This window comes from Microcaecilia unicolor, chromosome 3 (genome assembly GCF_901765095.1).
Source record: "Microcaecilia unicolor chromosome 3, aMicUni1.1, whole genome shotgun sequence".
NCBI lineage: Eukaryota > Metazoa > Chordata > Amphibia > Gymnophiona > Siphonopidae > Microcaecilia > Microcaecilia unicolor.
The window spans coordinates 487,488,190-487,500,737 of NC_044033.1; the positions used below are offsets into that span (position 1 = coordinate 487,488,190).

Sequence of the window (12,548 nt, forward strand, 5' to 3'; positions counted from 1 at the left end):
CAAAATATCATCTGCAAATGCTAAAGTTTTAACTGAGAGGGAGGGCATCTCAACTCCCGCCACCCCAGGGTCTCTTTGAATCGTGCGTAACAAGGGTTCTAGATAGAGCAGGAACAGCAACGGGGAAAGAGGGCACCCCTGTCTCGTTCCCCTCAATATCCGGAACCTATCAGAGCAGGCCCCATTTACCAGTATAGCAGCCTGCGGGCAAAAATACAAGGCAGCAATCGCTCGTGCAAACCATCCTCTCAAGCCCACGTATTCCAAGACTCCAAACAGGTAATCCCAGTGTACTTTATCAAATGCCTTCTCTGCGTCCAGACTCACCAAGAGCAATGGTTCATGTGAGCTGCGACTATGAGCTATGGCCATGCACACTTTGCGTACATTAACAGAAGAATGTCTACCCTTCACAAATCCCACCTGTCCCTCTCCCACCAATGTGGCCATATGGGGACTTAACCTCTCTGCTAACACCCTAGCTAATATTTTCAGATCCACATTGATGAGAGAAATTGGCCTATACGATTCCGGAAGTTCTGGATCTTTCCCCGGCTTCGGTATCAAAGTTATCCACGCCTCATTGGAATGCCTTGGAACTCCTCCCCCCTCCACTGAGGCGTCAAAAAAGGAGACCAAAGCTCCACACACTTGCGGTAACATACACTGGTAATATTCTGCCGTGTACCCATCTGGGCCTGGGGCCGTGCCCCTCCTTAACGCTTTAACCACTTTCTGAATTTCTGTAGCACTCAAGGGAGAGTTCAACCGATCTCTCACCTCTTCCGTTAATTGTGGGATACCTGAATCTTCTAAATAGTCTACCAAGTCAGGTCCACTCCGCTCGCCTGGGTTATTATAGAGGGATGCATAAAAATCATGCAAGATCTGTATAATCCCTCCCTGTCGAGTCTCTCGAGTGCCATCAGACTTTTTCAAGGATGGGATAAACCTATTACCCCCCCACCTCTTTACCACTCTAGCCAATAGTTTCCCTGATCTATTACCATATCTGTGAAATGTAAATGATCTATGTAACAACTGTTTCTTTGTGCGTTCATGAATGAGAGAATTCAGTGCCGCAAGCGACGCTACCATCTCTTCCCTGTTTCTGGCCGAGGGGGCCGCCAAGAATTTACGTTTTGCTTCCTGAAATTTATGTTCCAGTTGGACAATACCCCGAGCTAACCTTCTTGCCCTGGCACACTTGTAAGAAATGACCTCCCCTCTCATAACTGCCTTAGATGTTTCCCAATAAAGAAGAGCATCATCCTCATGCTGTATGTTAGTATCTGCATATAACTGCCATTTTTGCCTAAGATGTTCCTGAAAGTGTACTTCACCCACTATATGTGACGGAAATTTCCATTGCTGCCCTCTAGATCCACCCGCTCCTATCTCCATCTCCACCCATATCATAGCGTGATCCGACACCTCCATAGGCCCTATCTCTGGTTTCACAATCTGTGGATATAAATTACCCTCCACTAGAATGTAGTCCAACCTAGACCACGTGCCATGTGCCCTAGAGAGATGAGTATAGTCTCGTGCAGTGGGGTTGCTCAAACGCCAGGGATCAATTAGGTTCAGAGTCCTACACAGATGTTGTATGCCCTTACCTCTACTCAATGCCATCCCCGCTGACGGCGCCGATCTGTCTAGTTTCCCATCCATCACCTGGTTAAAATCACCTGCTAGGAGCCAAGGGGCTGTAGTGTGTTGCAGACTTAACTGTATAATGTGGTGAAAAAATTTTGGATCATAGACATTTGGGCCATAAATATTAAGCAAAAACATTTCTTGCCCCATTATATTCAAGTGTATAAGAATATACCTCCCTTGTGAGTCTCGGGCAACCACTCTGGCCTTACATTGCAGGGATTTATGGATCAGGATTGCCACACCTCCTCTACGGCCATCTGCTGGTGCAAAAAGACATTCCCCCACCCACTTTTGCTTGAGCTTTTGACTTTCCTCCTCAGACAACTTTGTCTCCTGTAAACAGGCTATGGCTACTTTGTGACGTTGCAAAGCATTTAAAATTTTTGTTCTTTTTATAGGAGATCCAATTCCAGCCACATTCCACGATATTAATCTAACCGAATGCATCTACCCCGGATCCCAGGTGTACCTCTCTCCCCTCTTTAGATACAGCAGTGTCTCCAAGACTCCTGGGTGCCCAGCCCCCACCCTGGAACCTTCCCCTTTCTTCCATCTCACATAGCGTGCACGTTCCCCTTCACCTAAGTACAATTTCCAGTACAGCATTAATATCCTCTTCATTCCCCTCAAACTCCCCTCTTGCTTCCCCCACCCTCCCACCTTCCCTAATTTCTCACCCCCTTTATGAACCCACATCAGTGAATCTCCCATGTCTCCTGGGTCACAACATGCTGCGATCCCCACCCCACCCCCACCCTCCAACTGTCCTTTTACTGTAGTAAACTTTCTCAAACCCAAACTTCAAAACATTGCATTTTCTGCCCCTGTAGGCTGCAAATACATAATTCTTACGTGTCCGACCGACCCGCTGGGTCAATGTTCACTTTCAAGTGTGTGCCCCAGTTGCACTCAGCTCTTTGTTAATAAACTGCATGGCTGCTTGGTCAGATAAAAACGGGAACCATTTCCCTTCGTGTTGAATCTTTAAAGTAGCTGGATACATCAACATGAAACGCTGCTTTCTTTCCACTAGCAAAGTACAGACTGGATGGAACTTCCTTCTCTTCTCCTGTAAGTTAGCGGAGTAATCCTGAAAGATTCTTATTTGTGCTCAAGCATATGTCAAAGATTCCCGCTTCAAACGGTAGCCCCGGAGAATCTCTTCCTTGTGAATATAATTCAGAACTTTTATAATAACAACTCTGGGGCGCTGAATGTTCTGGTGCTGTCTCCCAATCCTGTGCGCTCTCTCTAGGCAGAGCGGCCCACGGCTGTCCGATAAGGCAAATTCCTTTACTAGCCACTCCTCCAGCACTGTGCTCAAGCTTTTCTCTGGAATGGTTTCCGGCAATCCCACCAGGCGGAGATTACTTCTTCTAGCCCGGTTTTCCAACTCCTCTAGTTTTTCCGCATGCTGTTGTATTTTATCCTTAAGGCCTTCCACCTCCGGGCCACACTGCTGCCATGCGTCCTCCAGTGCAGACACCCTCGTTTCCACCTCAGTTGTACGGCTTACCAGCGTTGCCATCAGCTCATCAACTTTTCCCAGTCGATCGTTCAACGACGTGAACTTAGGCTCTAGCGCTGTTTCCATCGCCGCAATTAGCTGTGATACTTGGCGGGCCGAAAACTCCGCTTCACTTCTCGGCGTTGCAGGCGCCATCTTGGAATCGCTACTCGTTCCAGCCGCTTTGTCTTTCTCCGGTTTTGAACTTTTTCTGGTTGTTCCCGGCGACATGGCCACTAAATATTGGTCCATGCACTCCCAGGTAGCCGTACTCTCCCAGATCGGTCGGTTTTCAGGGCGATTTGTCAGCGATATCGGGCGGGAATCGGGCAGGGATCGCGGAGCAGTGCAAAAGCGTGGCTACTGCTCCTTCAGCATCACGTGACCTCTAACCACATCTTTTAATTTAATCAATATTTCTGGCTTAACAAGTAACACTTTCTTCAATTTTTCTTCTGTTTTTAGCTTTCATTTTGCCCAACGGGTCTCTCCGTTTCACTCTTTATGGAGCTTCTTCAGGGGTCTAAGTGCTTCTAAAACCTACAAAGAAAATTTGATGAAGTCAACCAACAGTGCATAAGAAACATATTGCAAAGCAAAAAATCACAAATGGAATGACTCACTCATCTACTCATATGCACTAGTTTTAAAGAAGGCGCTCAATAACATCAAGACACCGACCTTTTTATGTGAAGCAGAACAGGAATTATATCGCTTTTCAGTCAAAAAAAATAAATTTTATGAAGATAATTTGATTTAAGGCAGCTTATTAAAAAGCAGTCCATTCAATCTGTGAATTTAAACCGTGTGGTTCAAGGGATTTCAATGTAAATATCCAACGTTGTTCCCTTCTTACTAACATTCTATTTCTGTCTCCTCTTCTGTCACTCAGTGGGACCTGGTTAATGATGAAGCAATGAAATGCCTCAAATCCATGTTTTTCTAAACAACTTGTTACCAATGGTGCTCCCTTTTTCTGTTTCTTCACACAAGAACGATGTTCTGTAATTCTTAGATGTAGATTTCTGGTGGTTTTACCTATATATAATTTTTGGCAGCTACACTGTAGAATGTAAATCACATATGAAGACTGACCATCTGTATTATATTTTAACTGAAAACTTTCCCATCAACTAGATGTATGAATTCTGTAATTTCTACTGTCATAGAGCATGTTTTGCATTGGCCACACTTTTTATGTCCACCCACAATACCAGTATTCATATCTAGATTTAAAGAAGGAAAGTAGGCTGGACTGAGAATTTCCTTAAGGTTTCGTGATCTTGAAAATGCCATTCTGACTTCCTGATCGTGAAAAAGGTCATGTGATTGCATCACAGCCCAATTGCACTTTATAATTCTAATCAAACCTTCTTCTCCATTTGAAAATTGAGCAACAAATGTATTTCATCTTATCCAAATCTTCAACATCATAATGAGGGTTTTGTAATAGGAGCTCCCTATTATTACGTTTAGCTCTTCTATATGCTAATTTGACTACTTCAGTAGGATACCCTCTTTCATCCAAATCTTTCATAAATCTTTTAGTGCAGAGCTTTAAATCCTCTTTTCTTTTAAATCTCAGAAATTGAGAGAACGGTTAGTTGTTTTTCAACGGCACAGGATGGCAACTTTGATAGTGAAGGAACGTGTTCCGATCTGTGTGCTTACAAGAAACACACAGGTTGGAACACATTCCTTCAGAATTCATAAATCCATTTCATTGCTTCATCATTGACCAGGTCCCATTGAGTGACAGAAGACGAGACAGAAATAGAACATTAGTAAGAAGGGAACAACGTTGGATATTTACATTGAAATCCCTTGAACCACATGGTTTAAATTCACAGATTGAATGGACTGCTTTTTAATAAGCTGCCTTAAATTATGTTCATAACATTTTTTTTGACTAACAAGCGATATAATTCCTGTTCTGCTTCCAGTTCACATAAAAAGGTCAGCGTCCTGATGTTATTGAGTGCCTTCTTTAAAGCTAGCGCATATGAGTAGATGAGTAAGTGAGTCATTCCACTGTGATTTTTTTGCTTTGTGATGTTTCTTCTGCACTGTTGGTTGACTACTTTGAATTTTCTTTGTAGGTTTTAGAAGCACTTAGACCCCTGAAGAAGCTCCATAAAGAGTGAAACGGAGAGACCCGTTGGGCAAAATGAAAGCTAAGTGACTTCATGTGTCTTCATTATAATGTATTAATCATGATGTAGTTTTTGAAAACAAAAATTAAAAACAGAAGAAAATTCGAAGAAAGTGTTGTTAAGCCAGAAACATTGATTAAAGATGTGGAGGTTTTTTGACCTATGATAATACTGGCGTCTGTTATGTTCTGGCACTAAGCCATTATACTTGCTGCCGTGCTGAGACTTTTGAGGTCTTTTTTCCTCAATTATATTCAAGACTTGAAGTTTCAAAGTGTGAATGATTTTTTAGTGAAGTGAAGTATTTTTCAGCTTTTGATATTGTTTACACAAGTGACTTTTGCTGAATTTAGTGTCAAGGAACGTTTTGAAAGGATAAATCAAGACCAGGTGTACATATGAAGTATCACATACCATAAGTAATGAGTTTACCTTGTTGGGCAGACTGGATGGACCCTACAAGTCTTTATCTGCCGTTATCTACAATGTTACACAGAGAATGCCATCCCTCTCTCCAGTGGGAGAAGCAGTGTTTTCAGCTAGCCTCCATAGGGTACATGGGAGAATGTGGTGCACATAATAGCTTAACCCCTGAAAAATATGGTGGAGACAGGTTACACAAGCTGAACTTTCCAGACAATAAAGGAAGAAAAAAGTTTTGGTTTAATGATGTGAATATGCCATCTATGATTGTATTTTGCACAGTACTGGAGGAAATGCGTTTCTGTTTTTCTTTCTCAACTGTTGTACTACATACAGAATATGGCTTGGGATTTGTAGTTGTGTGTACTTTTCTGTTTATAATCTCTGGTCACTTATTATTGGGCGAGGGTCTCCCTGTTGTATAAATTAACAAGATCAGATATTTTGCTAGTGTGTAATTTCTCTTTAGAAACGTGTAGCAATCCAGCTTGTTCTTTTTTCTAAGTGTATTTTGTAGAGGCTGGCATATTCAATGTTAATTTTTTATATACTGCCTGCAAGCCCAAAAGCTTGGTATACATTCAGCAGTAGGGTTTTGGGGTTTTTTTTTTATCCCCAGAGGATTCACAATATGAGTTTATACTTGAGGCAATGGAGGATTAAGTTACTTGCCCAAGATCAGAAAGGAGCTGTTAGTGGTATTTGAACCACTAGGCTACTCCTAATATTTGCAGTGCCATCTTTACATAGACTCTGTGGGCAGTTACAAGTAGCATGGCTGTTTATAGAAGTGGGTCCTTCAGTGATCACCCCACATCTTAAGGACAGCCCTCCATATCAGTACTGGCACTAGAGAGTGACCAGAACCTTTTTTTCAGTTTCATCCAAAACTGAATCTGCGGCCAAAATTCACTGCGCATTTTCGGCCGAAACCAAAAACACAGAAGCTATCCCCCCCCCCCCCCCCCCCCAAGCAGGCCCCACTCTGGTGTGAGCAAAATCAAAATTAAATTTTACTCTTCTCCCAAACAAAAAAATGGGCCTACTTTACAAACCCTAATGGTGTAATGACTTTGTGAGGGCAGGAGCAATCCCTAGTTGCTCCTGCCCGTGCCAGCTCCACAGTCAAAATGGGTACTGCAACTTCCTGCAGCAATCTTGCAAGGCTGCTGTGGGCAGTAGCGGCAGCCATTTTGACTGTGGAACCAGCATAGGTAGGAGCAATAGGGGACCACTCCTGTCCCGACGAGGCCAATGGACCATTAGTGTTCCTAAGGCAGGTCAGGGGCCGCCTACAGGTGGGGCCCATTATTGGGGGAGGGGTGCAGTGGGGCCTGCTTTTTGAAGGGGGGAGAAGGAAGTCTCAGCAGAAAATGCACTTTTTTGGCTGAAACTGAAACAAGGCCAGATTTGAATTTTGGGGATAGTTTCAGTGCTGAAGATGAAGAGCCGCATAGATTTAGGTGGCAAGTAAGCAAGTAAATGCTGGTATTGGTCTTTTACATGCGTATGTGAGTATATATATATATATATATATATATATATATATATATATATATATATATATATATATATAATATGCATAAATGACAGTAAGTACATGCTAGTTTCAGTAGCACATACTTTGCAGGTAGGCACACACACACAATTATAAAATATAATAATTTCCATGCTTATCTGTTCAATCTAGGCACGAGCACTTACACCAGCTCTCTATGTTTGACAGTGATTACATGTAAAAACCTATGCACATATTTACCCAGTTATGCTTGTGTTCTGTAAAGAAAATTAGGTGTCTAAATGTGCCCTCGTGCAAATCCCCTACACCTGTGCACTTTTGAGCTTTGTTTTCTTGCATATTATCTGTGCAGAGGAAGCACAAACTTATAGTGTGATGCAAAGAATTCACCATCGCACCATCAGCAAAATAGTTACGACTGTGATAAACCCCAAATCTATTCCAAGTTTTGCAGATGTAGAAGCTGATTTTATACATTTTTGTTTCCTGGGATGACATTAGATGTCATTTTTCATACCAGTTCATGGAAATGTGAAACATGCATGTTATCAGTATTGCTCAGCCTGGTTTGTTTTTTTTGTCTAGGATTATGACTCCTTTTTTGACTCAAAAGAAAACAACACCGTCTTTTCATTCCTAGGACTGAAACCCAGGTCAGCAACGAAGGTAAGATTGTTTTTTGTTGTATTTTTATTAGAGAATTGAGCATACACAATGGCTGTAACTTGCTTTCCAAAGTAATTTGGCCAGGTCTGAAATCCCTGAATGCATAATGTATAATGGGGCAGCTTTGTGAGCCCGAAATCACTAAGAGGATGGATGTTAAGCAGTATTGGTTTCTCTGGTTCTAGAAGTTGCATCTCCAGGAAGATATACTGTAGTCATGAGATCCACCAAGCCAAGCTATCTTCATTTTTTCAAATTGTCCTTTTAAAATTAAGGAAATGATTTTATAAAGGCCATCTACATGTAAAAACAAAGAAGGGTTGTACATGCAGAGCATTTTATAAAATTTGTCACAATATACACAAGAATATACACAGGGAGTAATCCATTGTTCTGGGGTAGAGTTTGTTTATTATGTATACTTTATAGAATGTAAAGGTGTTAATTATATAGTTGGCAAAGGTGCATATGTGTATTTATGCCTGCTCTAGACCAGCTGCAAAATTTTGCATTTTACTTTGTAGCTGGTTGCACACACAGATAATAATTGTATAAAAGGGAGCAAACATTTGTTCCTTATAAAATTGCTGCTTTTTCTGTGTCTACCAGTTGCAGCCTTTTATGCCACACATTATAAAATCATCACCAAAATGTTGAAACTTGGCCCAAAATAACATATTGGTCAATATTCAGAAACCAATTATATGGTTGGCAACAGTGCCACTTCAGTGTAAAATACAAGACCAAGTTAACACTATATCGAAAAGAATATAACCAACCCACGAGTATAAACTGAATATTCTCAAAATAGGTTTTCTGCAACCTGGAGAAACAACAGTGCCAACCATTTAAGAGCTTTATAAACAAAATATTAACCATTTACTGTATATGGATAACTTTGGCTGTCAAGGAACAGTGCTGCTAAAAATCCATGTAACTGTGTAAATGAATATCTTGTATCCACGGGCCACTGGAATTTGACCTGAGAATTTTTAATTAGCTGTGTAAGGTTGGGGGACAAAATGAGAAGGATCTAGAATATGCAGTCAGCTTTTTATGATTTTTGTAAGGTAAGGATTTTGATGTAATCTAGTTTCATTTGTGATCTGATGTAATTTAATGCAGCTTGGAATCTAATTCTTAAGACATCTGAAAGCTGGCTGTTCAGTTCTACAACAAAGTATTGACTTCAGGGACATTAGGCAAGTCATGTTCTGAGTTATAGCCTAAACACTGAACAATATGGAAGCTTCAAGGCTGCCGCAATTGGCAGCAGCCTAAAGGAAATCTGTTATGCTGGAAACCTTGGAGCTCCCTTTTGGGCTTCAAGTTTTGGGAAATTAAAATCCTCCATTTTATCTTATTGCTGGTGACAGTCCTTTCTCTTCCTCTCCAGGAGGCCGAGCTTTAGAAGGCATCTTGGCATGTTCAACAAACCCAACAAAGCACATCTTGGTGAAAAATACTCTCGCTGCTCAGCACAAATCTGCTTCCCAAACTGATCACTGTGATTTACGTTGTTTGCACCATCGGTAATCTGCTTGCCACAGAAGAGGATGTTCCCGAAGATAAAAGACTGCAGGGATAAACATGGCATATTAATGAAATGGGGGGAGGAGGGGGGCTAATGAAGGATTCATCTGCTCTTCCAGAATTCCCTTAGGTGGTGTTTGAGCTAGCCTTGTATTAGTGCTGGATTGGTATGGCTTTCTGTCGAAGATAATGACAAAAGGGAAATGCAGAGTGGGTTGAACTTCATTCAGGGAAGGTGTTATATAAATCAGTGTAGCATCTGGAGTGTGGTATAGTACTTAACTGATATTTTCTCTTTTGTATGCTCCACCGCTCTTCCTAACCTCTCCCCCCTCACCACCACCACCAAAACTAGTCCCCCTGTGATCATACCATCACAGAGTCAAAATATCAGTACCTGAGGGGCAACAGAAAACTGCAGGACAATGAAACAAGGTTAACAAGCTGATGATTACTGAACTTTTAAACAGCATTTCTTAAATGTAACAGGAGTGTCATGCAGATTTTGGTATAGGTCAGGGTTTCCCAGACCTGTCTCATGTACCTCACAGCCAGTCAGTTTTTCAGAATATCCATGATGAATATTCATGGCATGGGTTTTCAACATATACAGATCTACCACATGCCTATTTGTTGTGGATATCCTGGAAACCTGACTGGATGTGGGGTCTATAAGATAGGTTTGGGAAGTCCTGGTATGGGGGGAGGGGGGTCACAGGTGCCAAGCAAGCTCCCAGTTTTAATGTGAAGAGAGTCCATCCATATAAATGCTGCTGGCAAACTTCCCATTATTAAAACTTGAGGAGTGTCTGTTAACAAACTAGATGCACCCTTTCCAAGGAAATATTGCTAGCATTTTTCACAGCTAGATTGTTTGATTTCTGTATTGTGATTTAAATAGACATAATATAAAATATATTTACTTGGGATTTTTTAAAATGTAAAGTTTTGTCTCCTGTATTTCACTTGTTCCTAATTTTTATGGGAATATGTTTGAAACCAGGTTGGGGAGGGAGGGTTGTGGGTTGTTGGGTTTTTGGGGTTTTTTTTGCCACCAGAATTTTTCTTTTTGTCCCTTTTATATTTTCAGCTCAGCTGGAGCCAACACTAGGATTTGGCACTGTGCAGATAATTCTATAAAGTCAGCACTAACCTTTATGCACCAGTTTTGTGTAAATGTTTAGAATACTAGCATTTACACGCATATGCATTAGATATGCCCTTAAACCAGCCATTCCCCAACTCGGTCCTCGGGGAACACCTAGTCCCTTTGGGTTTTCAGGATATCCACAATGAATATGCATGAGAGAGATTTGCATTCACTGCAACTCAATTGCATACAACTCTAACTCACGAATATTCATTATGGATATCCTGAAAACTCGATGGGACTATGTGTGCCCCGAGGACCGGGTTGGGTTGGCTGCCATAAATACTATATTCTATAACTGTGTGCATACATCTGATAGCATGCAGTTTGGGCAGACCATGGGTAGAGTGCAAAGTGGTACACAGAACTTAAGTTATGCGTGTATCTCATATCTCCAGAACATAGGCGCACATGCTAACTATATGTACCCACTTAAACTAGTATTCTACAAAGGAAAGTAGGTGTCTCCTTTGCTTTACAGAATATGTAGCAATCAGGTGTACAGTTATAGAATTACCCCCCTATGACTTTTAATTTACAGCTATCCAGAGGGTTTTCCTCTTTTGTATTCTCTCCATTCCCAACATACCTAGTCTAAGCATTGCCATGACACGTACTAAAACTCCTTCTGGAACCCTGCAGTCTTGGGCCCTGAACCTGGCCACCAGGCATTGCCCTTAAGTTAGTGACCATGACTCCTCCCACCCTTCCCAGGAGCTATGAATGCTGCCTATGCACTATGTCCAGCTTCCAGAAAGAAGAAAATTCAATTCAGATCAAAGGCATGACATTCGATGTAGCAGTGCACAACTTTTGAAACTTTAGCCATCAGACTGGTGTTAGAAATTAGGTTTCTTACCATTTTAAATAAAGTCCATAAACAGTGCCATGAACTATTTAATTTCCAACACATTTTCAAGTAGCAACAGATGTAATTGGCATTCATTCTGTTCTAGCAGGTACAAATTCCGTTTTTATTGTTAAAACACCATAAAATCATAATATAGGATTTTGCAGCAGAACTGAAGACTCCCTTTCCCTTCCCCCACTACCTAAACACATGTTTCCTATGATTTGTGCCAGATGATTATGTATCATCCCCTGTTGCGTGAAAACATTTGGAACCAGTTTACTAATTCCTTGGGAAAGGATTGTGCTTGATATTGTGTAGGTTGGCTCTTAATTGCTAGGTCTGCATGCCAAACATTTTGCAGTACAGTTGTCCTATGAAATAGTGACATAAAGGAGTAAGAGTATATAATCATTACTTGCACCAAAGCAAAACATAGTTTTGTTAATAGTTTCATAACTCCATTTTTAAAGATCTACGGAGATACTTAATAACAAAGATTTTTGCCCCAACTGACTCTGCATAGAAAATCATCCTAGCACATGTGTGCCAAAACAGTTGGTATAAACATACATTTCCTTACATTCCAGTCAGCTGAAAGAAAGGGGAGGATGAAGGCAAATAAGCATTTCAGGGAACACAGAATGTCACCTGATGTTGGACCCCATCCAAGCACATCCATATGAATTAGAATTGTGATATGGTTTTATCTGACTTTACCCAGGTTTAATTAGTGTCCAATGTAAACATATAGGCTGTAAATGATATTCCATTTTCATAGTCTATACAGTGTATGGTATGAATTGTTTTATGTGATAATGGAAAAGGTGTTGGTGTGTTCTTTTTAAATAAAAACTAGAGATTTAAAAATATTCAACATCAATTTTCTTTCATTTGTTCCTGTCTGTTTATATTTATAATTGCTTGAACTGATGGGCTGTCTGTTTCTTCATGTAAAAAAATGGGGTCATTCATTTTTGCTTAATAATTTGGAAAATAATGTGTTACTTCTCTTTAATGTTCTGTTAATACCTTGAATAGCTTTTTGTTTTTGTGGGGTTTTTTTTAAGGGTGTGGAACATTGG

At 40.9% G+C, this 12,548-nt stretch overlaps 1 protein-coding gene across 2 annotated transcripts in view; it reads left to right on the forward strand.

The window, feature by feature from the left end:
- The window catches only part of SH3BGRL2 (SH3 domain binding glutamate rich protein like 2), a 72,205-nt gene extending 59,870 nt beyond the window's left edge, over window positions 1-12,335 (forward strand). The window contains exons 3-4 of one of the 2 annotated variants that reach the window (XM_030199067.1): window positions 7,850-7,930; window positions 9,327-12,335. In XM_030199067.1, coding sequence (XP_030054927.1) covers window positions 7,850-7,930; window positions 9,327-9,341 — 96 coding nt within the window. In that variant the 3' untranslated portion in view covers window positions 9,342-12,335. Of the gene's footprint in view, window positions 1-5,268; window positions 7,265-7,849; window positions 7,931-9,326 lie in introns of those variants that run through there. The other variant, XM_030199068.1, reaches the window with a different exon arrangement.
- The last annotated feature ends 213 nt before the right edge of the window (window positions 12,336-12,548 follow it).